The 23740-nt window shown below is 33.4% G+C and overlaps 1 protein-coding gene across 1 annotated transcript in view; it reads right to left on the reverse strand.

The window, feature by feature from the left end:
- Positions 1–23740, reverse strand: part of LOC129231663 (uncharacterized) — a 121342-nt gene that overhangs the window by 34864 nt on the left and 62738 nt on the right. Inside the window, exon 2 of the mRNA XM_054866026.1 lies at positions 17820–18021. Within this exon, the coding sequence (XP_054722001.1) occupies positions 17820–18021 (202 nt within the window). The remainder of the gene's footprint in view (positions 1–17819; positions 18022–23740) is intronic.

The raw sequence follows: 23740 nt of genomic DNA on the forward strand, positions 1-23740 counted from the left end.
GTATAAAAAGGAAATAATTGGGGGAAAAAATAGAGAGAAGAAACGGTGGATTAGAAACTTGCGAAATTCAAACATTTTCAACAATAAAATACCAGGCGAAATTTCTGGGAATGGTTGGAATTCCCTTTTTATGTGTGATTATTTCTTCTTCACGCATGAAAAGATTTCATTGCGAAAGTAATGATAGGTTGCTTTCGGTCCTAGTTTTACCAGAGAGTCATTATAATACCGTAACAGTCTGTTATTTTTTATTGAAAAAATATTTGAGCAATTTTAGACCAGGCTGCTGTTTTCTTTTTGGAAGAGCTTGCCTCACCGGCAGTTAAACGAGTGCTCACATGGCAGAGGCTTCAAATTAAATAGATTCCTGGGCGACAGAAACTTTGCTACGCCACTGTCGCCAAATCAGGGTTGCTCAACCTTAATTGACTTAGGTCCCTTATGACCATCAAATTTTTTTATGGACCGCTTGAGTATGATGATCGTTTAAAAAGAAAAGCGTATGAGAAATCTTGTGTAAGACGTTCTCTCCAATTTGACACATCCTTTTTGGTTTGTGGGTACATGAGGTATCTTAAAATAAAAAAATGTATTGTTTGTATTGTATGTATCCTAAAATAAAACAATGTGTGACTTTCGGTGTTTATAAATAATACTGCATGATACTTCATCTAAGGCACAGCAGTGACACATTTTATCTTTCAGCAAGATTCTACTCGATGTCATGTCTCTAAATCGACTCTTAGATTTTAGCGGAAAGAGGAATTTCGGTATTAAACACGTCAAGCAACTCTATCAATCTCAATCCGATCAAGAATTTGTGGTACCGTCAAATCTAAACAAAGCAGTTCAAGAGCTGGGGCCCGCCAACAAAATTGAGCTCATTGCCGCATTGAAGAGGATATGGAAACAGTGTCAGAAATGATTAATGTAAACAGGTGGTAGAATCCGGGTGTGAAAGGATTAAAGCATTGAATCCAGCGAAAAATGACCTATTCAGGTATTGATATTGATTCTTATGAAACTGTTTCCCCCCCTTTAATTTGAATATTCTAATTTTTTGACTCAATGTAAACCTTCATCACTAGATACTTTTGGATTATTCTGTCTAAGATTATTTTTAATTGAGTATATTTGAAATGAAATGCACACTTTAAGGTCTAAGAAATGTGGCACGTTCATTTAATTACCTAATTTGCACGTATATTTGGTTAGAATGAACTTTTTCCAAAAAGTAAGAAGTATTTTATTATTTTGAATTTGGGTTGTATTATCAGGGGAATGTGGAGCAAAGTGAAATAGTTAAGAAGACTGAGCTTTTACAAAATGAACAAATTGGAAATTTGTTTTGAAAATTACTGTATATGAAGAAAGAACATAGCATTTTTGTAATAAAACTTGTATCGAAACATAATTTTTAATTTTTGACAGTAAAATTCTGCTTCACTTTTTTTTCATGGGGCAAACTGAAAGCTGAAATATTTATCGAATGAAATATTTTCTATTCTATTGAGAAAAATACTTTTGAACAAAATGATGAGCTAATAAAAGGATAATTCAATAAATGAAATGATAATGAAAAAACAAACTAATAAATTAAAAACAAAAAAGGAAGTATAGTATTCGATAAAAAATTTTCACTCAAAAATCGGCCTTAATTTCCATTTTTCTCACCCCCGAATGAATGTTGAGTTTCTTTTTCGACCCGACCACTCTTAGATATATGCCTAGGAACCCACAGACACCCGAAATATCCATTTTGACGACCCCCGAGTTAATTACAACGAATTTTCTCGTGACGTCTGTGCGTATGTATCTCGCATAACTCAAAAACGGTATGCCCTAGAAAGTTGAAATTTGGTACTCAGACTCCTAGTGGGGTCTAGTTGTGCACCTTCAATTTTGGTTGCATTCGGATGTTCCTAAGGGGGTCTTTTGCCCCTTTTTGGGGGGAAATCATTATTAATTTCCATGCAAACTCAAGTGGTGTTATAATTTGTCGGACACTTGGCGATACATCACCAGTCTTTTGGTCGCCAAGTTTTGTCGCCAACTTGGCGACATATTGTGCGATGTTTTTTTTTTTTTTTTCAATAATTTGGTTTTAATATGGCCACTGTTGGTGAAATTTAGAGAGTAATCCATTGAATCACATTAAAGTTTCCAATAATGAAGAAATAACATTAAATTGGAGTAAAAGGAAGTCATGTGATGCGTACATCAGCTCGTTGAGACTGATTTGGCAAATGTTAAGTTATGTTATTATCCATGTCCTTTTCTCGCAATATTAAGGACTGTTTATGAGGGTTTTTTTAAAGTGTTGGACAACTGCGGATTGTTGATGTCTTCAATTTCCGCAAAACCTTTCAGGATGTGTTAGTAGTACTATGATAAAGAAAAGAGATTTTTTTACTTCCTTTTACAAAAAAGGAAGTATTGTATTCGCAAAAAAATGTCACTCAAAAATCGGCCTTAATTTCTATTTTGCTCACTCCCGAATGAATGTTGGGCTTTTTTTTCGACTCGACCACACGTGGATACGTGCCAAGGAACGTACAGACACCCGAAATATCCATTTTGACGATCCCCGAGTTAAATACAACGAGTTTTCTCGTGACGTCTGTATGTATGTGTGTATGTATCTCGCATAACTCAAAAACGGTATGTCCTAGAAAGTTTAAATTTGGTACGTGGACTCTTAGTGGGGTCTAGTTGTGCACCCTCCCTTTTGGTTGCATTCGGATGTTCCTAAGGGGGTCTTTTGCCCCTTTTTTGGAGGGAACTCATAGTTAATTTCGATGTAAAGTCAAGTGGTGTTATAATTTGGCGGACACTTGGCGATATATGGCCATCCTCTTGGTCACCAAGTTTTGTCGTCAACTTGGCGACAAATTTGGCGATTTTTTTTAATTTTATTTTTTGAGCAATCACGATTGCTTATTGTTCTCATTTGACCGTTTTTGGCGTCCGTGCCTTTTTCAACTTGGACCAGACGCTTCTGCAGCACCACCGCCCACGGTCCTCTGCTGGCGGCGCGGCGCGGCTGCTCCGGTTTTGAGCTATCCGCTTCTCCTGATCGGAGGCGTCCATGTCCTACACACACGCACATTCACACACATACACACACACGACTTCACACAGGTCTACGCACACACACAACTATGCACACGTAACCGCCCAGGAGGAGAGGCAGGCTGGGGGGGGGGGGGACAGGAGCCGTTTCTAGAAACAATAACTCCAATGAGTACAGTCTTGTCTCAGTTCGTGATTGCGAAAAACATAATTTGAATTCAAAATTTCAGAATTCAAATTAATTTTCTTTTTTTTTTTTAAATCTGGTTTCGATTTGGCCACTGTTGGTGATGTTTGGAGAGAACTCTATTGAATCACATTAAAATTGCCAATAATGGGAAAATGAGATTAAATTGGAGTAAAAGGAAGTCATGTGATGCACACATCAGCTCGTTTGTAAAAGGAAGTAAAAAAAGATTTTTTTTAATGTTTAAAAATTGAAGCTAATTTACTATCAAAGTAGTAATTTTGTTAATTGTGCAAACAATTAGCTATTTTAATGATTACTGGGAATTTAATATTAAGCTCCCTTAATTAAAGTACGGCTTAATTAGTAGTTATCGTTTTAGTTCAAATGTGTGTTAAAAATAATATTTAGTAAATTTGAGAATATACTGGCAATTTATAATTGTGGTAGAATGCCTAAAATTGATATATTTAACCTCCATCATTTATTTTCACCTCACAAATAATGACATTGATATGGTCAGTCACGGAGGTGAGATTCACGGAGGAGAGGAGTTTTCCACTAATATATGCCTAATGGATACATATTTCAGGGAAATATGTTTTTTCTCCGTTGCTACTATCTGCACATATCAAGTATATGAAAACATGTTCACTTCTTTTTTATACATTAATTTAGATCCCTGATATTTGAGTTCACGGAGGTGACCACACGTGGATAAGTTCCTAAGAACGTATAGACACACGAAATATCCATTTTGACGATTCCCGAGTTAATTACAACGAGTTTTCTCGTGACGTCTGTAAGTATCTATGTCGCATAACTCAAGAACGATATGTCCCAGAAAGTTGAAATTTGGTACGTAGACTCCTAGTGGGGTCTAATTGTGCACCTCCCCTTTTGGTTGCATTCGGGTGTTTCTAAAAGGGTCTTTTGCCCCTTTTTAGGGGGAAATCATTGTTAATTTCGATGTAAACTCAAGTGGTGTTATAATTTGCGGACACTTGGCGATATATCGCCAGTCTTTTGGTCGCCAAGTTTTGTTGCCAACTTGGCGACAAATTTGGCGATTTTTTTAAAAAAAATCTGGTTTTAATTTGGCCAGTGTTGGTGGTATTTAGAGAGTTAACTATTGAATCACATTAAAATTGTCAATAATGGGGAAATAACATTGAATTGGTGTAAAAGGAAGTCATGTGATGCACAAAATGTATCATCAACCTTACTGGTATTTCCATAGAATCAAAGTTTTTAAGTTCTTGAGAAATCAAAGTTCAGACCATGAAGGATTTAACGTGGAATTACTTTAAATAAAAACGCTTAAACATTTTAACAACTGCTTACATTTTGTAGCAACAATTAAAAAACATATTTCTTTTTCGGTTAACAAGAATCATTGATAATATTTCCTTTTGTTTTCTTACTCTTTAATGTCTTTTTTTTTTTTTTTTCCATTTTTAACTTATTTATTTTTTAGGGGTGGGGGAATGCCCCATTAATTAAAATTGTCTCATGGTATGAGTCTAAACTTAAAATGATTAATCCCTCTACAGGTCAACACTTTGAGGGATCAATACATAAACGCAGTTCTTCAATTATAGTGAATATTTAGCTACCAAGAAGTTTAACGTTTAAGGGAGTGTAGTGTGCGATACGGACAAAAGAAGGGTTCGTTTGCATTTTGGGGCGAGCTTTTCTCCAAACAAAGCAACGGAAACCATCTGTGGTGGGGTGTCCTGCTTGAACGAATTTGTGGTGTGAGAGGGCTCATACCGGAAAGTGTAGATCAGTTTCTTTTTCCATGTACAATGTTTGATACTCGTAGGCGGCGTGTTTTCACAAGAGCAAATAAATCAAACATTTGGTGCTAACAAAGAAAATTTTAACACGTTAGGTATTAATTTCTCACCGTAAGACCACATTTATTCAAAATAGACATGTTGTTTGATCTAACCATTTTCAGTGTCACAATTTGCAAGAAATTGCAAAATTTATTTTTCTGAATATTCAAATTCCCACGAAATCTAATGGAATTAGACTTTCAGGGGGTGCGGGACACAAAAATCGTCAAATTTTGCTTTTTTCTTTTTTTTTTTTTAAATCATTAAAAAAAAATTCTTTTTTTTTCTGCTTAAAATACCGTTTGAATCTTGTTTCTATCTTAATTAGAACGAAAGACATAATTGTTTTTGTTGCTTGCATTTAATTAATATTATTCTTATCTTAAAACTTTAAACGCGTTTTTCTCCATGATGCAATTTTTCCCGATTCTTTGTATTCAAACTCTTATAAGTCAAGAACTGTTAAAGATAAAGTAATGAAATTTGGAGCATATGTTATTCAAACAGTTTACTTGAATTTTTATTCGGCAAATTTGAAAAAAAAATGCTTCAAAAGATGTGGTTTTTTTGAATAAAAAAAAATCTAAGAATTTTTCAAAAATTTCATTCAAATATTGTTTACTTTTTATTGAATTAATATTTTTTCAATTGCCCAAAAAAATTGAAGCTTAAGTATTTGTGTTTATATTTATGAAAAAAATTTCAAAATTAACCAAGAATATTTTGAGTTTTAGCGATTTAAAGCGACTCTATTTTTAAAAAAGAAATTAATTAAATTTAATTTTTTTTAATATTAATGTTATGATTCTGCTTATTTAAATAGATGGTGAATCAGAGCAAAAAATTTCAAAACTCTAAACTGTTCAATATTTTTTTTTCCAAAATGTGTCCCGGACCCCCTTAAAGAAACCAAAAGTGTGCGTAATAAAACAAGTAATTTGATTGAGTGTGCTAAAAATATGTTCATTATCTCTGCAAGATTTTTATGATTTTATAAACAGGGCGTAATTAGCATAGGATTCCTGTTGTACATTGTTTCAGGTTTTTTTTTTTTTTTTTTAATTTCATGCGAAGTTTCAGATTCAACATAATTTGGATCATAGGTCTTTAAACGTGAATCCCGCGGAACCCAAGGGTTCCCTAGAATTTTGGCAGGGGTTCTGCAAGTGATCACTATTGGCGCGCTCCAAAACTTTTGTAAAATTTTAATTTTTATAAATGCTCAAATTCTTAAAGACGGTTTACTTGCCCCCCCCCCCCCCCCCAAAAAAAAGTAAATACAAAATACACCCAAACCTGTTTTTGTGCGGTGGTTAGGGACCGCATTAAAAACAAAAACGCATAGAAAAATCACTCGTTTTATAAATATCTTCGTCCGTTTCTTTCATAAGTGATTTTGTCAATTGAGTCAAAATCTGATTGAAATTTTTATATACCGAACAAAAAAAGTTCGCCAAAAAAAAAAAAAAAAATGCTCAACAAAAGATCGCACAAACACAGGTTTCAGTGTATTGTTTTATTTGTTGCTTTTGTTTACTATTCATAGAATATATTTTGAGAATCCAACAAAACACCCCATTAGCTACATTACCATTCATAATCATAATTTGAATGATATGTTTGTATTGTGATACTATAAACATGTAAAAATGATTTCGTGAATTTGAGTAGAGGATAAAGCTTTGATATTCTATTTTTTCTGCTCTTTAATGAAGACTTTCCTTCAAGAAAAGGGCAAACTTTAAAGTTCCCCAAAGGGTACATTTTGAATCAGACTATTTACGTAAGAAAATAATATCTGAAGATTATTGGGCTCCCGCACTTCATTAGTTAGAAATGAAGTCTTGCCTATAAGCATAACATTTGTTCCAAATAAAGGCGTATAAATTTGATATATTTAGACTTCAAGCAGTAAAAGTTAATGAATTTAAAGACTATAAATTAGCAGTAATTGTTTCAAATCAATGGGTTTTGTTAAAATCTGTATATGATATTATAAATATCAATTTTTTTTTTTTTTCAAAATATGGCATTTTTTTTCATCGGCGCTTATGAAGTATAATAGCGGTATTCAGGCTGTGGCTGACGGTGCGCATGCGACCTGCCGGATTTTTTTCTGATTGGTCCAGAGAAGGGAGTCCAAAAATGAAAAACTCTACAAACACTGATATAAACTTATTTTTGTGAAGTTAAAAGTGCACTTTTTCCCCTTCTGGAAAGCAATTGCAGTTTGTTTAGGCTGTTTGTTTGATAAATTCAGCGTCATTACCAAAAAAAAAAAAGAACAGTAACTCTCATTCATTTTTATGTTGCGGAAAGTGTAAACTACTGCTACGGGATATTAAAAGTGGAACAGCAGAGCTGAAATATTATATCAATTAAAACAATATTAATGTTTATAAATCACAAACTTCAATCACTAAACAATTTCGTTTTTACAAAAATGCTTAAAAACAGGACAAGGGTTGATGACTTAAAAATTCTTTAAAAATGCCCTTATAAAATGCAAAAAAAAAAAAAAAAGCCTTTTAAAATCAACAAAATGACCGCAAAATGAAAAGTAACTCCCTTTAAACTTGAGGGGGGGGGGGAATGTTTGACATAGCTTTTTCTTTATTATGTTTTTATAAATTATAAATAGTCACTTGTATTTATAAAAATAAATGTAAAAATATGTACATATGTAATGTAATTGTAATAGAAAAGTAATGATTATAATTGTGTCATTTTTAAAAAAAACCTAAAATGTTCACCAAATCAAAATATAAAAAAATAGGACATAAAAAATCATGAATAATGCCCTACGGAAAAAAAACTGTCGAGAATGTAAGGGGGGAAAAAGGCATTATTATCAACATAGAAGCATTAGACTTCAACACCCATTCGACTTTATTTTCCTACCAACGCTTATTAATATTATGCTTCAAACACTATCCAACTTTTTTTGCATCGATGCTTGCAAACATTTAGCTTCAATCACAATGGAACTTTTTTTGTTTTATATAGATGCTTATAAATATTATGCTTCGATCATAATATTTTGTTTCATTGACCCTTATAAATATGGTTCAATTACTAAAGCACTTTTTTTTTACTTGAGGATTTTAAAATGTAAGCTTCAATTACTATACGACTTTTCTTCCTCTTTTCTTTTAGTTTAAGAACGTGAATCATCTTATTCAAATAATTCGATTATTCTTCTCTGCTGGGAGAACTCAATTAATTTACCTCATTCAGGAAGTAAAATCAAGTTCTCCTGACGCGCAACTCAACATGCAGTTCGGCAATTCTGGTTTTACTAGAAAGAGTTAATCAAGAAATTATGAATGAAATCTGAGGTGGAGAATAACTGAATCTTAGTCACTCGCAAACTTCAACGTATGAAATCTTGGGTGTAATGCAACATTAGGTAAAATTTGTGCAAAAAAATTCAGATATTTTTCAAACTTTTTTCGTATTTTCAAATGTAAACTGACAAAAGCTCTAAACCTGCAATTTATGCTCTAAATTAAGTCGTAGATACATAATTAATTTTTTTTTCTGCTCGTAGTTTTCAGTAGCTGTCCTCTGTTTACTTTCTGTTTTAAATTATCACATAAATATCAGGGGTCTGTCCAGGATTTTTCACAGGATACTATTTTTGTGAATTTGAAAAAAATATTGTGAAAAATAAAATCTTTTTGTGAAATTTCAAAATGTAAACCAAAAGTTATCCATCAATATAGATTAGATTTCTGATTTGCGTACTCATTTATTAAGAAATGATCCCGTGAAATGTCCAATTTGGTCAATCGAGATTTTGTAAAGGGTCCTTTTGGTTATAATCAGAATTTTGTGAAGGGTCCTTTTTGACTAATTATAGTTTTGTGAAGGGTCCTTTTTAACAAATCAGATTTTTGTGAAGGGTCCTTAAAAGGACCTGCATTTCCTCTGGCCAGACCCTTGAATATATTTCGATAGCTTTCGAAAGTTTTAACGTCAAATTTTGAAGTGCCAAACATTCTTACAGATACTCATCTTTATATGTTTTTGTTTTGCTGTTGTAGGTTATTTAAAAAAAAATACTATCTGGATAAGAGATCTATACTAAAAAGCAATTTTTAAGGACTCAAATATTTTATGAAATCTGATCACAAAATTTTCAAATATTTGATTTTAAATTATTAAATATGGTACTTTGGCCTTACAAAGAGATATTTGTTTTAGTTAGGTATCAGATTAATTGAAAACGTTCCAACGTCATTTTCAAGGTTTTTTCTTTCCAATAATGATAATTATATAAGCTATGAAGCATTCTGCCAATTGAAAATGTTGATCTAACTTAAATAGCCGAGTCAAAATTTAAAATTTTTTAAAACATAAAAAAATATTTTGAAGCTCTGAAAAGTTTAACCAATTTAATTAGAGATAATGCTTTAATTAAAAAAATAATGACGATGGAAACTTTTTAATATTAAAAGGCATGGAAAAAGGAAAATTAATGCATTCCAGATGATAAAATCCATTATTTCGATGATTTTTAAACCGACAATAAAAGAGTAGTTAACTCGTACACATACGTTAATAAACTCCGTATTATTACAGTAGAACCTCATTGATCTGGACGATCCTGGTCGTCCGAATTAATGAAAGTCCGGATTAAAGAAAATAACTTATAATTTGAGCCTAACTACATTAATTACTATATACAGCAAACATTGTATTTTTAACTCAAGAGAAGGAAATATAAAACTGCATAAGAGAAAATTACAAAAATACGAAATAAGACCTAAAAAATTACATTATTGCGCCAACTCGCCTTCTACAGTACACATTAAATGGCTGTCCAGATTAAGCGAAGTCCGGTTTAATAGGGTCCGGATTACTGAGGGTTTACTGTATTTAAATTTCGAGCGTTTTAGCAAGAACACAAGAGGGTTGGTCTTAAAAGCAAATTAAATAAATGAAACCCTAACCAACACAATCCAAATTGTGCGCGTGTGTTAGCCCTAAGAAAACAGCAGCGCTATTTATGTAATTCTTTTTTTTTTTTTTTACTTATCTCTTTCGCTTCTGGGGACATCATTTGTTTGACCATTGTTAACTATTTTGTTGAATTTTCTTTAGAATTTTCTTTTCGTATTAATTTGATAAAATGTCAAACATTCAATCGTACTTGTTCTGATTGAAATTACTCTTTCCTACTGAAATTCTCACTTTAGTAAAACATTCGGTTTTAAGACGATAACAAGTGATTAATGTGAAGTATAAGGGTTAAAGTTGTGTCTTTTCTTATTTTCTTGGCTTTATGTCGAGCAGAAAATACATTCTAAGCAGAGTAAGCACTTTTCACATTTCTTTTTTTCGTTTGCAGAAAAAATAAGCTCTTCATCTGTTTTTAATAATATTTTTACATTTTTGAATCTTTTATCTAAATTTTGATTTACACGCATTTCTATTATCAATAGCAGTGAAAAGTACTAATTTTTTCTTTATTATGTGCTTTGCTATCACCTGGATAAATCTCAGAATGAGATATTTTACTTAGGGTCTTCGTTGGTGTTGTTTGACGGTTTTACACAGCTAGTTATAGGTTCTCCATACTGTGAATTAATTTTAAGTATGTTGATTAGTGCTTTACTTGATCAATTTGCCTCTTGTATTCTTGTGTCAACTATCCGCCAATGTCTAAAACAAATGATCTCGAAGATTGTTATTGTTAAGAAAAATATGATAAAAGACTATGATACTAATCAAACCCATAAAACCTACTCCACTGATATACAAGTCAGTAACACAGTAAAAAAGGTTTTTAGTAATAGCGGCATTCCTTTAAGAGAAACTGTGTGGCATGTATACTGAAACTCGGCGTGGCATTGTATAGTTGAACCCGATGCGTCATGTATCCTTCATATTCTGTATCAAAACTTGCTTAGTTTTGACATCAAAATCATGCACTGTGAAGATATTAAGAAGACAAAAACTATTTTAGCATTAAGGTGTTTTAAAGTTTCGGTAGGGAAACCATGATCTTAACTCAAAATAACGATTGTAAAGCAAAAATTAATAATCGAATTGGGATTCACACTATACACCGGTTGATGAAAACTCATTTGGCGCCTATACTGCACGTCTGACTGCTTTCTGTCAATAATTACAAGAAATACAAGGGGTGCGGCAACTATTCCGGGTGCGGCGATTTCTCTCCCACGAAACTCAGTTTTAAAATAATGACAAGGTATGTCCATATTACAATTTATATGATTAACTTGCATCTATACTTTTTCTTCTTTTTTACAAAGCACTGTAGCGATGTTACTTCTCTTTTGCACCTATGGACATCGATCAATAAGTTATTGCGCTAGAGAAACCACAAATTTCCATAATTGTAACAACACAAACACTTATCCCTTAAGTAAGCCCAAAACCCTTAAGCAAACCCTAAAGCCCAAACATCTGTAAAAATTATAACTGTTAACGTTTAGTTAAAATAAAACGCACTAATAGCAAATTAAAGGAAAATTGAGATGGTTGAACATTACATACATTTGTGTCAGTCCCCAATAAATTTTAGAGAGAACCGAGCATTACAACTTCTTCATCTTTCGCACAGACAAATAAATATCATTTCAATGTTTGGGTTTTTGTTTCTCTATTGTTGTCAAACACAATTTTCTTTATAGCTACAAATCTGCTTCCGTGCGGAAAGACATTAGCAAGTGTCATTCCTTTCTGAAGGGAGGATGTCAAACATAGAATGCACAATGACTTGTTGCGCAACCTTCTTGCGTATAATATCACTCAAAAATGATTATTCTGCTAAGTTCCTCCGGAATAGTTCGTGACCATAAAGACCGATAACTGAGCTTTGCGTGGCACCATGAATCGTTTAAGCTTTTTATGGATGCGCAACACATCACAAAATACACATACCACGCCCAATAATAGCCTCAATGTTGTTTGACGAGTATATATTGTGCGCGGAAAAAAAAAAGATACGGAACAAAAGAAAAAAATGAGCAAGAAGCTCAGAAGATTTTCCATATTTACGATTGCTTTCTATCAACTTAAGTGAGGAAAATGTGTCACTTTTTTTTCTTTTCTTTTTTAGTGATACAGCTTCTTTACTGAAAGCGATGAAGAAAAAAGGAAGCAGGTTATTTAGGATTGAGAAGATATAGCGACGTACGTCTTTTGCAATGAACTATTTGTTAACATATTTGCAACCCTAGCACTTTAACTAATGTTTGATACCAATTTTTTCCGAAGTTATTTCAAAAGAAAATAATTTTTAAAATAATTAGGAGAGAAAAATTCAAAAAAAGGCAAACGAGATACATTCTAAATTAAAGTAAATTAAACAACGTAATAAATGCACAAATTTGTTTAAAAAAAATTAAAAAGTGTAGAAATGTTTTGATGGGTTACGAGGAATCTCGTTTTCAGTGTGAAGTATGGATGAAAAGATATCGGAAAAAAGCCTAATATCATTCACATTGAAAAAGAATTCATTGCAACCCCAAAACATTTGTCTGAAATTATTTTTTGCAGATTTGTGCAGCTATTCCGTTGTTTCTTTAAGGTGAAGTTTATTTTTTAGCCCAAAGGAATTTATTTCTCTTTCTGAGTTGATTTTTTCAATGGCTAGTTCAATTTGTCTTTTGCAGGCGATACAATATCTAGTTACGACTCTTGAGATTTTTGGCAGGATTCCAACTCCCTTTTGCCTTTTCTCTCCCCTGTGTTTCCCTTTCAAATGCGCCCTGCAACCACTTTTGAAGCAATCCCCATGATACTTTCAAATTCCCATTTCAAATACTGAAATAATTTCCATTCTAAATTGCAAAAAACTTGCTTTTTCAAGTTTGCATTTTCTGTAGTTGTCACGCCTTCAAACAAATTATTTAAAAAAATTCTTTCTCAACATTTTCTCTTCGCCAAAACGAAACTCGCAGATAAATGAAATTAATGTCTAACGTCAACATGCTAAATTTAGCCTCTTAAGACTCATACAGCATGCATAGCTTATTTTTTTGGATAACCTATTTGGTTCAAAATAAACAGCCTAACTACAGAAAAAAGTAAAATTTAGGGAAGGTGACCCTTAAGGTCACTATAAGTAAAGTCTGGTAAAAAAAAAAAATTACCAGACTTAACTATGTTGATAATTTTTGTCCTTATAAATTTTACAAACTTTTAAACATTCACTGTCGCGATTTAGATATTTTTAACATGTCATTTTACATTTTTAAGTCTATATGTTTTAATATTTTAAGTGTATAATTTGTTTTAATTGCTATTTTTATATTATTGCCACTGTAATTGGAATTTTTCTGTAGTGTACAACACTTTTAATAAATAAATAAATAAGTGCTCTTTAATGTATCAGCTGATAGAAGTAGCGCTGCAAGAGTTTTAATTGCAAACAGTCCGAAGAAATGAAACAAAAACATAATAATAACAACAAAGAAAGAAAAAAAAAGAGCTACACCACACGTACCCAACTATTTTAGGACACAAACACACATGATATTATACATGGTTACCACACCAAAACTAACGAAAATTAATGTGAGTTAGGAACAAATCGTTGAATAATAATGTCGCTGATTCATTTCCTTTTTACACTAAAAAATAATTCTTTTCAGAGCCAGTCAACTATTTAAATTCAATTTGTTTATTAGAAGAAGTATAAAAGTAAAGAGATAAAATGACGAAGAGCACCTACACTGTTAAAACTACAGGTTGCATTTGGCACTTTTCGAGGGTGAAAAGCTTGTTCACCAGCGGCACTCTTTACGGTGCCGAAATTGCACCCTTAACACGGGCGAAAAACCGGCACCCTTCACCCAGCGTGCACCGCGGTGAAAAACGGAACCCTATGGCAGAACATTGGCACCCTCTGTTTTCTGTTGCTGAGCACCCCCCCCCCCCTCGGTTTTGTGTGCATTTCCGTAAACAATTGTATACATTATTATTTATTGTTTTGATTTATAAAAAGCTAAGTCTTGGTACATTTTCCACATTGAATAGTTCTGAAAATGATTAAAACTTGTACTTTAAGGCATTTGATCACATTTCAACTTTCGAACATAGTTTAGAAGTGTTCATGACTTAAATTTGTCTGCCGTGCACTAATTTTCGTACATCCACTTGGATTGCTCAGTAATTTTAATATGTTATTGACATTTACTGCAGCACGATCGTACCGAAAATGAAGAACGTAGGTACTATTTGTAAATCATTTACACGAACAATAAATATTCAATTATTTTGCAATCATGGAAAAATAAAACCTTTCATCACGTTCGAAATTTTAATCAAAGAGCACCATATTAGTACGTACGTATATATGATTCGACATTTGAATATCCGTAAAGAATATAAAAGAACAAAAGTCTTTCGATAAATTAAAAGCCAAAACAAATTCTAACGAGTTATTCATTCTTACTATTACTAGAGTGACGAAAAAAGTTCAGTCATTCGCTTTAAGCAATAACGCCGAGGAAAGCTAGTTAACTTAGACACGAGATAATAAATAAAAATAAAAAAAAAATCGAGACGGAGAAGAAATTTCTTTTTCTCAATCCGCTTTCCTTTTTTTTTCGTGCTTTTATGTTTTTGCTATTTGCATCATCGTAATTAGAGTTTCTGTTCACTTGCTGAGTGCATCACATTGCTAACAATGAATCTCTTAGTTAAAAATCCACAAGATTGTTGATAATACAAGCAAGTAAAACCACATAGTCAAAATTAATAGTTGAAATAACTTTTCAAATATCATCTAATTTAAGCGTTTTGATAATTAAATGTTACTTATCCGGTGCTGATAGCTATTTTTAGGTAAAATTTATGCATGATAGGAATAGCAAATGTATATAACGGCTAACTGAAGAATCAACGTACCTTTGAAACAATTTTAAATATGTTCGAAAGCCTTAAAAGCTACACTATGATCAAATGCATGTACTTACGCGAAACTTTGAAGAGTAAATCGCAGAAACTTATAAGTTTTAATCCAATTTCGTACTTCATTCAATGGGAAAGTGCATGTGCGTAGTTATTCTTGCGTCCGCCATTGATTGTGGTTGAATGATGTCAGAGCGGAGAGCGCATGCGCCAGCGTTTCACCCATGCATTTAGGAGGTCCGTTTTCACATTTATTAGCGTCATTCACCTTGATCACACTTCCTAGCCTCTACTGCACCCTGAGGCCCGGTGTTTTCACCCCAGGGAGCCAAATAGTTAGTCAAAGGCACCCGTAGTTTTGACAGTGTACGCAATTCAGAATTAAAGTAGCGAAAAAACATAATAATAATTAAAGGTCAACATAGTTGACATACGGTTATTATATTTAAGTAATATTAAATAATAGCCTCATACTTATACAGTAGACCCTCGTTTTACGCGGGGGTTACGTTCCGCGGAAATGCCGCGTAAATCGAACCGCGTAAATTGAGACCTAATAGCAGTGTTAAAATAGGAGTTAGGTTCCGTAGATAAAAAAAAAAATACTTCATTCTAGTTATGACTAATTGTGTAATAAGTTTAATGTGTACTTATATCGATTTTCATGCATAACGAGTATAAAGAAAACATAAAATAATTTCGTGTTCTGTTTATAAAGAAGAGCTGGCTATGATGGTATTTTGGCAGTCATTAAAAAAATTTCTCTGGAATTCTTTGCGGAGTATTAACGCATCCATGATCACTTGTGTCATTCCCATGATCGAATCTTCCTTCACTAACAAATCAGATAGATCTATTGTCTAGGAATGGCTCAAAATTTTCAATGTGAACGTTTTTGATTGTGTGTCACTGAAGTCGGTATCCTAGTTGGTTTTGGCTTCCTTTGTCACTCTTAAAAGCTCTTCTTTCAGGGAGTTCTGAACTGTGTGAGTTTAATGACTTTACTTCTGGAAAGAGCTCTGGAACTAATCGCATAAAATGTCTCCAGTGGCCCAAGTTCGGTAATCAGCACGCGAAAATGCAGTTTATTACGTGTAATCTGCAATCTTTAGGAGTTTGGATTTTGAAAGAAGGGAAATTTTTATCCGTTTGCATTGCTGCGTCGGCGTAAAACCGAAACTCATCCGCGTAAAATAAAATAAAGGTGCCAAATCTTAAACCGTGTATAATCGAAACCGCGTAAAACGAGGGTCTACTGTACTAAAAAGACACGATTTCGCAGGCTGGTTTAGTGTGGTTCTGATAATTTGATGCGTGACCTTGTAAGTACGTATTTTCTTCTTCATGCGAAGTTCAGTGAAAAGGAGACGCGTGATTAGTGCGGATTTGAGTTGAAATACTTTTGCAAAACTACTATAAAAGTCGCCCAACTCAGCTTAGCGCCAATCACCCTTCCTTATTACCCCGAAAAGGAGTAAATATAGTCATGGTCAAACATTAGCTTATTCAGGGGTGCCCCCCTAAGGGCAAGGGCGCACCCTCCCCCCCCCCTAAATCGCGAAGCCCCCTCCAAAGGGAAAAATATTTCTAAAACACCCTCCCTAAAAATTTCTATGCCGCAGTCTGCTCCATGACCCCCCCCCCCTTACCTCCCAGGTGGTCACCCCTGGCATATTAGAGATGCACTATAATCTCTCTTAACGTAAATAAGTCTAATGTCGTTTAGGGTAATTTTATGATTTTTCTTCTCATGAGATTTTTATATAGCTATCTGTCTGATGCGAAATAGACACACACACACACACACACATATTATATATATATATATATTTAGTATGGGACCCCAAATCCGGAATGCTTGGGACCGTGACCTTTCCGGATTTTGGATTCTGATTGAGAAAACATAGGAAAAACTCTTCAGTCGTTCGGTAAACGTTGCCACGTTTTTCCTGGTTTCGTCAATGTTTTGCTACATTTCTTTTATTTTTTGATCAATCTGAATGAATGTATACTTCATTTTTTCTAAAACAAAAGTCAGAGACAATTTTCAGCATACAGTCCACGGTTGTTGTTTTTTTATTATTATGCAATGTGCCGATTGATACAATAAATAGTTCATATTTTTACTAAAAATAAATTTTTACTTTTGTTCCACGGACTTTATATTGCATGTTTACGAAAAGAAAAAGAAAAGTATCACTAACCGAAAGTGGATGTTAAAATATTGCTGCACAATTTCAGCAAAACGCTTATTTACGCATAACATATGATAGCGAAAAAAAACGTTAAAAAAAAGGCTGAGCTGAAAGTATATTGTGTTTTCAAGAAGTAATTGTCGAACGTTTACTATTTTGGACTTTTAAAACAGTATATATATATATATATATATATATATATATATATATATATATATATATATATATATATATATATATATATATATATATATATATATATATATATGTGTGTGTGTGTGTGTGTGTGTGTGTGTGTTTAAATATTTAAGGAAAAAAGTTTCAGTTTTCAGGTTTTCCGAATTAAGGGATTCCAAAATTGGGGTCTCATACTGTATGTATTAATATTACTTTTACAGGAAAAAAAGAATTACTTTTGGATTCCTTAGAAGCATACAGTATACTCTCCTTTTTACACTAAATTAAAACCAAATTTAATTAAAATTAAAATTGCACATAGACTGTCAGCCTGAAAAGTGTTTTTGACCCAATGACGTGATTACTTTGCGCGCTGAACGGTCTAACTTTCAGTTAAGTGGTTTTTCAACAATCATTTTTCTCGTTAATATAGGTAAAGGAAAAAGAAACTGCACTTACTGGCTAGGTAGATCACAGTGATTATCATTCCGATGAGGATCAAGAGCAAAATACAGATCGAGACTAACAGAAGATGCACTCGCCCGCCATTTTCCTTTTCAGTATAAGATTCAGTATCCGACCAAGTATCATGTTTTTTCTTGCAAACATCTTGTTTGGAACAGAGACCAGACTCACTGTCATAGTACATCGGGTTGTCCACCTAAAAATAAAAGTCTATCTTCAAAAGATGTATTGAAAAAATGTCAAAATTTCCAGATTTTAGTTCTCATTGCTAAGACAAAAATGTATGACTTTTTACTATTACCAGAATTTTTTACCGATGTATTATCTAGGACTCGACCGATGCATCGGCCCGATGCATCGGCGCCGATGCTAACTTGCAGGAAACATCGGCCCATCGGCCTTAAAATACATCGAAAAGCCGATGGAATTGGCCGATGTTTTTGAAAAAAAAAAAAAAGGATCTTTGCTGTTTTACTTTTTAATACATAGTAAAGGAAGTTATTGTTTTCTTATAAATTATTTTACTTGAATTTCAGTATGAATTTCTATTTTATCATCCCTGAAGGAATTTTTAATTTTGCATTCAGATACAAACAAGTTAATCATTGCGTTGTTTCTTGCAGCTGAATGTACGTATATATCTCTCATAAGTCATAACTCAAAAATGGTAAGTTGTAGAAGGTTAAATTCTCGCATTCGGGGTGTGCGTACGTTCCAGTTGTGCACTTCCCTTTTGTTTTCGATCGGGTGCTCTAAAAAGCCAGTTTACTCATTTTTTGTGGCTATTAATTACATATTTCAATGCAAAACTAATATAGTGTCTCAGACTGACGATCATTTGGTGATATATTGCCGAATTGGAGAATATGGAAACAAATATAAGATGGCAAAACCGGTTTTGGGGTCATTTTGCTAAATTCCCGCTGAACCGACGGTAATTTTTAATTTTTTGATATTTGTAATAGGAATCACAGTAATGCAGTCTTTTCTGTATCGCTTCGGTGGAGTTACAAGTTTGGGGCCTGTTGAAATACATTTTGGGGCCCTATTTCTCTATCACAGAAGTTGTAAAACATTTATCATAAGCATTTTTGTAACTCCAACGGTGCCCCTATGGTTATGGGGCCTCTCGCGCAATTGCAACATTTGCTAAATTTTAAATCCGCCACTGCACGTCAAAACAAACTCGGGTGCAAGTTTTAAAAGGTTTTTTCTGGCCATGTTTATGATTATTTTGAACTCTATTTTTTTACGACTATTTTTTCAATTTCCAAGAACACTTGCGTGCCCCTCCTCCCACTCTCTCAATTTCTGAAATTAAACTCTAGTTGTACTTCTGAGTTGTTTAAAACTAACACCATTCATAAAATTAGAGATTTGTTTTTCAAACTTTATCTATTGTTTAGAAAGAATTTAGAGCATTAATGTAACAAACTGATTAAAGACGTTTTGAATGGTGACATAATTCGGAAATCAAAGGGACTTTTGAATTTTTTCTTCGGAAGTGCTGAAGTAGATTCAGAAACTCTTCCGAGGCGTTGGTGGTAGCGGTTCTGTACTAAGAAAATGAGGCCGAAGTTGGTGCCGAAGTGTGAGTTACTCCAAAATCAGAGGGTGACCCCCCCCCCCCCCCCAACCCTCCCTCGTCGTTTCAAGCATTTCTTAAATATTTAGCGATTATTTATTTTGGTCAAGAAATGTCATTTTGCGTATTTCTCATACTTGTTTCACCTATATTTCGTAATGCGCCATCTTTTTTGCATCATTAATAGCGATCGATTTTTTTTCTGTCGTAAGTAACTATTTTTATGTATTTATATAAAATCAATGAATAAGTTATTTTCGTTTTTTATAGAATAGTTTCAAGGATTTTCTATTATGCAATTTTTTAAATTTCAGAAAATTATGGCTAAATTGAAAAATTTAATTTGAACTTGTTTGTAAAGCTTCATAAAAGATTAAACAATCAAATTGTTCCATATTATGTGCAAACAACAGATCAAGTATTATATTTATTCAGTTATTAACTTAATGCAAATATTGAATTTGTTTATTGTTGCTTCGTTTTAAGAACCTCGCTCTTTTAATGGGTACTTCCTTTTTCAGCAAAACTTATGTCACTGTTATAGTTTTTATGAAAAATGCAAACTTTTCTATTCATAAATTTTAAATAAGTACAAAAATATTTCTATTATGATTTAATATTGTAATTTATCTGTTATCTTTTTCGTTTAATTTGATGACTAAAAAATGTCTACGTGCAATCTTTCCAATTTAATTGCGTAATTTGTTGACGGTTTCATAGTTTTATTTTATTTATTTTTTTTTTTGAAGGATTAAACAACATAATTTAATGTTTTTTAACTATTTTTAATGTACCTAAATCCATACATTATTACAATATTATTGAAATCTTAGTTATATGTTCAATTTAAAAAAAAAACAAAACAAATCAATAGGTTATTAAACAGTCTCTTTGTTTTTTTTTTCTATCTTTTTTTTTTTTTTTTGACTGTTGTTCTTTCTCTTTCATCATACAGCTGTCAAAAAAAGGAGAAACATAACTACACCCTATACAAATTTTACGTAGTACGATCCAAATGTTCGGGGACAAGCTGTATAAAACCTTACCCAGAATTGTTCACATTACCGAAGCACATCCACCTGCAAAAGGACACCTTGAGGGATTATGTACTTCTGCCAGTGTTCATATAACTTTTGGAATCACTCCTGGGAGCCATTTTTCGCTACCTTCTTATGATGCAGCTTTATCTTCTCCTGACGGAAGAAAGTGGCGTCCATGCAAATGTTTTTTTGCTGGGAACAGGTAAAAGTCACATGGAGCTAAGTCCGACGAAACCTTATGTTATTTGTTTGTCATATCAGAGTATTGACCAATCGAACCGTGCATCCTCAACATGAAAGTTGCCTTCGTCCCCACGATGAAGTTAAAGTAGCAGCGCAAGAGGCCTTTTAGGAGGTTGCGAAAAATGTCTTCCAGGAGTGCTTCTAAAAGCTATACGAATATTGGCAGAAGTGCATAGTCGTCCAAGGCTACTTTGTGGATAATTGTGCTTCGGTAATGTGAACTATTCAGGGTAAGGTTTTACACAACTTGTCCTCGAACTTTCAGATCATACTACGTATGTATGAGTTTTCAACTTACTATTTCATAACGTTTTTGAGTGAAGAAAGTTTACGCGCATGAAGACATCACAAGGGAATTTGCGATAATTAACTCAGGAGGCGTTCAAAATGGATATTTTGGTCATCTATATGTTCTTAGGTAAATATGCATGTACAGATGTGCCGAAAAAACTTGTGAAGTTTAAATTGGGTGATCGTAAAATAGAAATTTAGGTCAAGAAATTTGATTTTTCTTTTCTTTCTTTTTTTTTTTGTGATTACGATTCCTTATTCGTAGAAAGGAAGTTAAGTGAAATGAATCAATGATCCTTTAAATCCCTGATAATCATATCAATTTATTTCTGTTTGATTTTTTTTTTTTTTTTTTTTGCCATCGGCCAACGGCATCGGCCATCGGCCATCGGCCATTCGGAGGAAAACAATCGGCCGTCTTTGAACAATCGGCCAACAATCGGCATCGGCCCATCGGCCAAAAAATGCCATCGGTCGAGCCCTAGTATTATCTTGCACACTTACTTACATATCTTACGGTTTATTCCATTATTATATATTCTATTGCTTTAGTACATACACTGTAAAAACGATTCAGAAACGTTCCTGGAAAAAAATAGGCAGCTGATGTGCCCAATATCTGCCAGTAACATATCTTGCAAATTCCAGGAACTTTTTCCGCTAAAATTCAGTCACCTTCCTGATATTATCCTGGAAGCTTCCTGAAACATTCAGAAATCTTCCCGTTTAAAACCAGCCGTGTCTATGGAAGTAATATCTTTTCATCATTCTGATTTATCAAGCAAGTTAAATATGCATTATTGCAAACATGGTCAAAGCTATGCCAGAATTGCAAGTAAGTAACGAGAATTTTACTTGCCTGCAATTCTTGCAAAGTAATGCAGTCCACACTTTTTCGCTCCCTTTCGGAGATTAATTAGCATGGACGGGCCGTACTTGAAATAAAGTCGATACACTTTATAAATACGCTCAGTTAATCTTTAAACTGGGAGCTAAAAATATTTTTCACAACAGTGAAAAGTCTGCATTCTTGCGACGTGTAGCAATTCAGGAAACTTTTAGTCAAGAATACTTAATTTTTCCAGGAAGTGGATAAAAACCATTAAAATCCCGAAATGTGACACGGAAATACCCAGTAACGTTTCGGAATTTTTTTACAGTGTAGTTCTACATTAATAATGTGTTTAGCCTTTCTTCTTTAGTAATGAATATATTCCCTAAGTAAATCAAAGTTTATTACTTCTCAAAATTTCCCGGTTAATTCAAGTTTTTCTCCGTTTATCCCAATTGATTTGGTTCATTTACACTCTACTGTATAAAAATTAATACTAAATATTTATTACACATATTAAATATAGATTTACTAAAGGTTTGTTAAAATAATGTCTATACTATTAAAACCTGTGCGCTTGTCTAAGTGTGTGTCTGTAACCTATCTCCTCTGGACTGGCAATGTCTGCCAGGTCAATACTGATATCAATGGATTCAGGACATCCAGGGAAAGCCATTCCGCCCTGTTCCACTCCTCTAAGACTTAAGGTGCCGAACATCCAATCTTGAGGATGTCCTAACATCCCTGGATGTCCTGAAGACATCAAGGTAAAAACAGTAAAATCATTGTCTCACCCACCGCAGGCGGCATTGAGACACCGTAGGTAGCGAACGGGGGGTTGGTGAGCGAAGCGAGTAGTGGCCAAAACCGCCTAGTATATTTATAAAAACGAAATGGTATAATATTAAGGTCCTCGACAAAAGAGAAAATACTTTGTGCATGCTTAATTAGCACTAACACTAGTTATTTGTGAATTCAATTGACTCTATAAAGCGAAATCAGTCACCCATAACATTAATCAAATGAAAATGCACATATTTAGGAATGATAGCTTAAAAGCATTTTACCTTCCCGCTGTCTTAAAAACAAAACTTTTCTTCTTCCCACAACCATCACACTTCAAACGGATATCGGGGCCGATTTTATCAACAGTTCCAGCAATCAGCAACACATATACTTCCTGAAATACGTTCAAAATTGCATGCCGCTTCCCTGCTATTTGCTCATACATCTTAATAAAGAAGAAGAAATTCATTATTTAAAATTCTCAAGCCGCTTTTGTTGCATGGTTCTCATTTCTCACATATCTCCATTGTAACATTACATGGTCTACTGCGCGGATGACTTCCAGCTCTTACGTCAACAAATCTTTCCCACGCGACTTCATGCTTATTGATTTACCGTTCTCAGTTTTTTCTCCCTTGATTGAACTGTTCGTTTTTAATCAGCTTCAAACCTTCTTCCATTTCTTTCAATTCCTGATTCAATTTCACGTTTCGACAGTTTGTTTCACTTTTCAATTACTTTTTCTTTCTTTCTTTCTTTGCATTATAAATAGATTTTTTTTTTCCAATCACATCAAGCTTGTTATTTTTGCAATTTCTTCATTGCATACATGTCTAACGTTACTAAAATCAGTACTTTAAATACGTCTTAAAAAATTCTGAAATAAAGAGATATTTCAATGTCTTGGCTGCATATTTATTTCAATTCAATAAGCAAAATAATCCGATACATACGATCCATGCTTCGGAATTGAATTTTATAAATTGATATTTGTGTGCAGCACTAAACAAAAAAAACTCGTCTTCTGTCTTTTATGCATAGTATCTTTTTATGATTTTCTTGCTTGCATTATACTACAGTGGAACCTCCCTTAAGGGACATTTTTTCTGGTCCCAGTCTCTTTGAATAGGGACCTGCA

Source organism: Uloborus diversus, chromosome 10 (genome assembly GCF_026930045.1).
Source record: "Uloborus diversus isolate 005 chromosome 10, Udiv.v.3.1, whole genome shotgun sequence".
Taxonomy (NCBI): Eukaryota; Metazoa; Arthropoda; class Arachnida; order Araneae; family Uloboridae; genus Uloborus; species Uloborus diversus.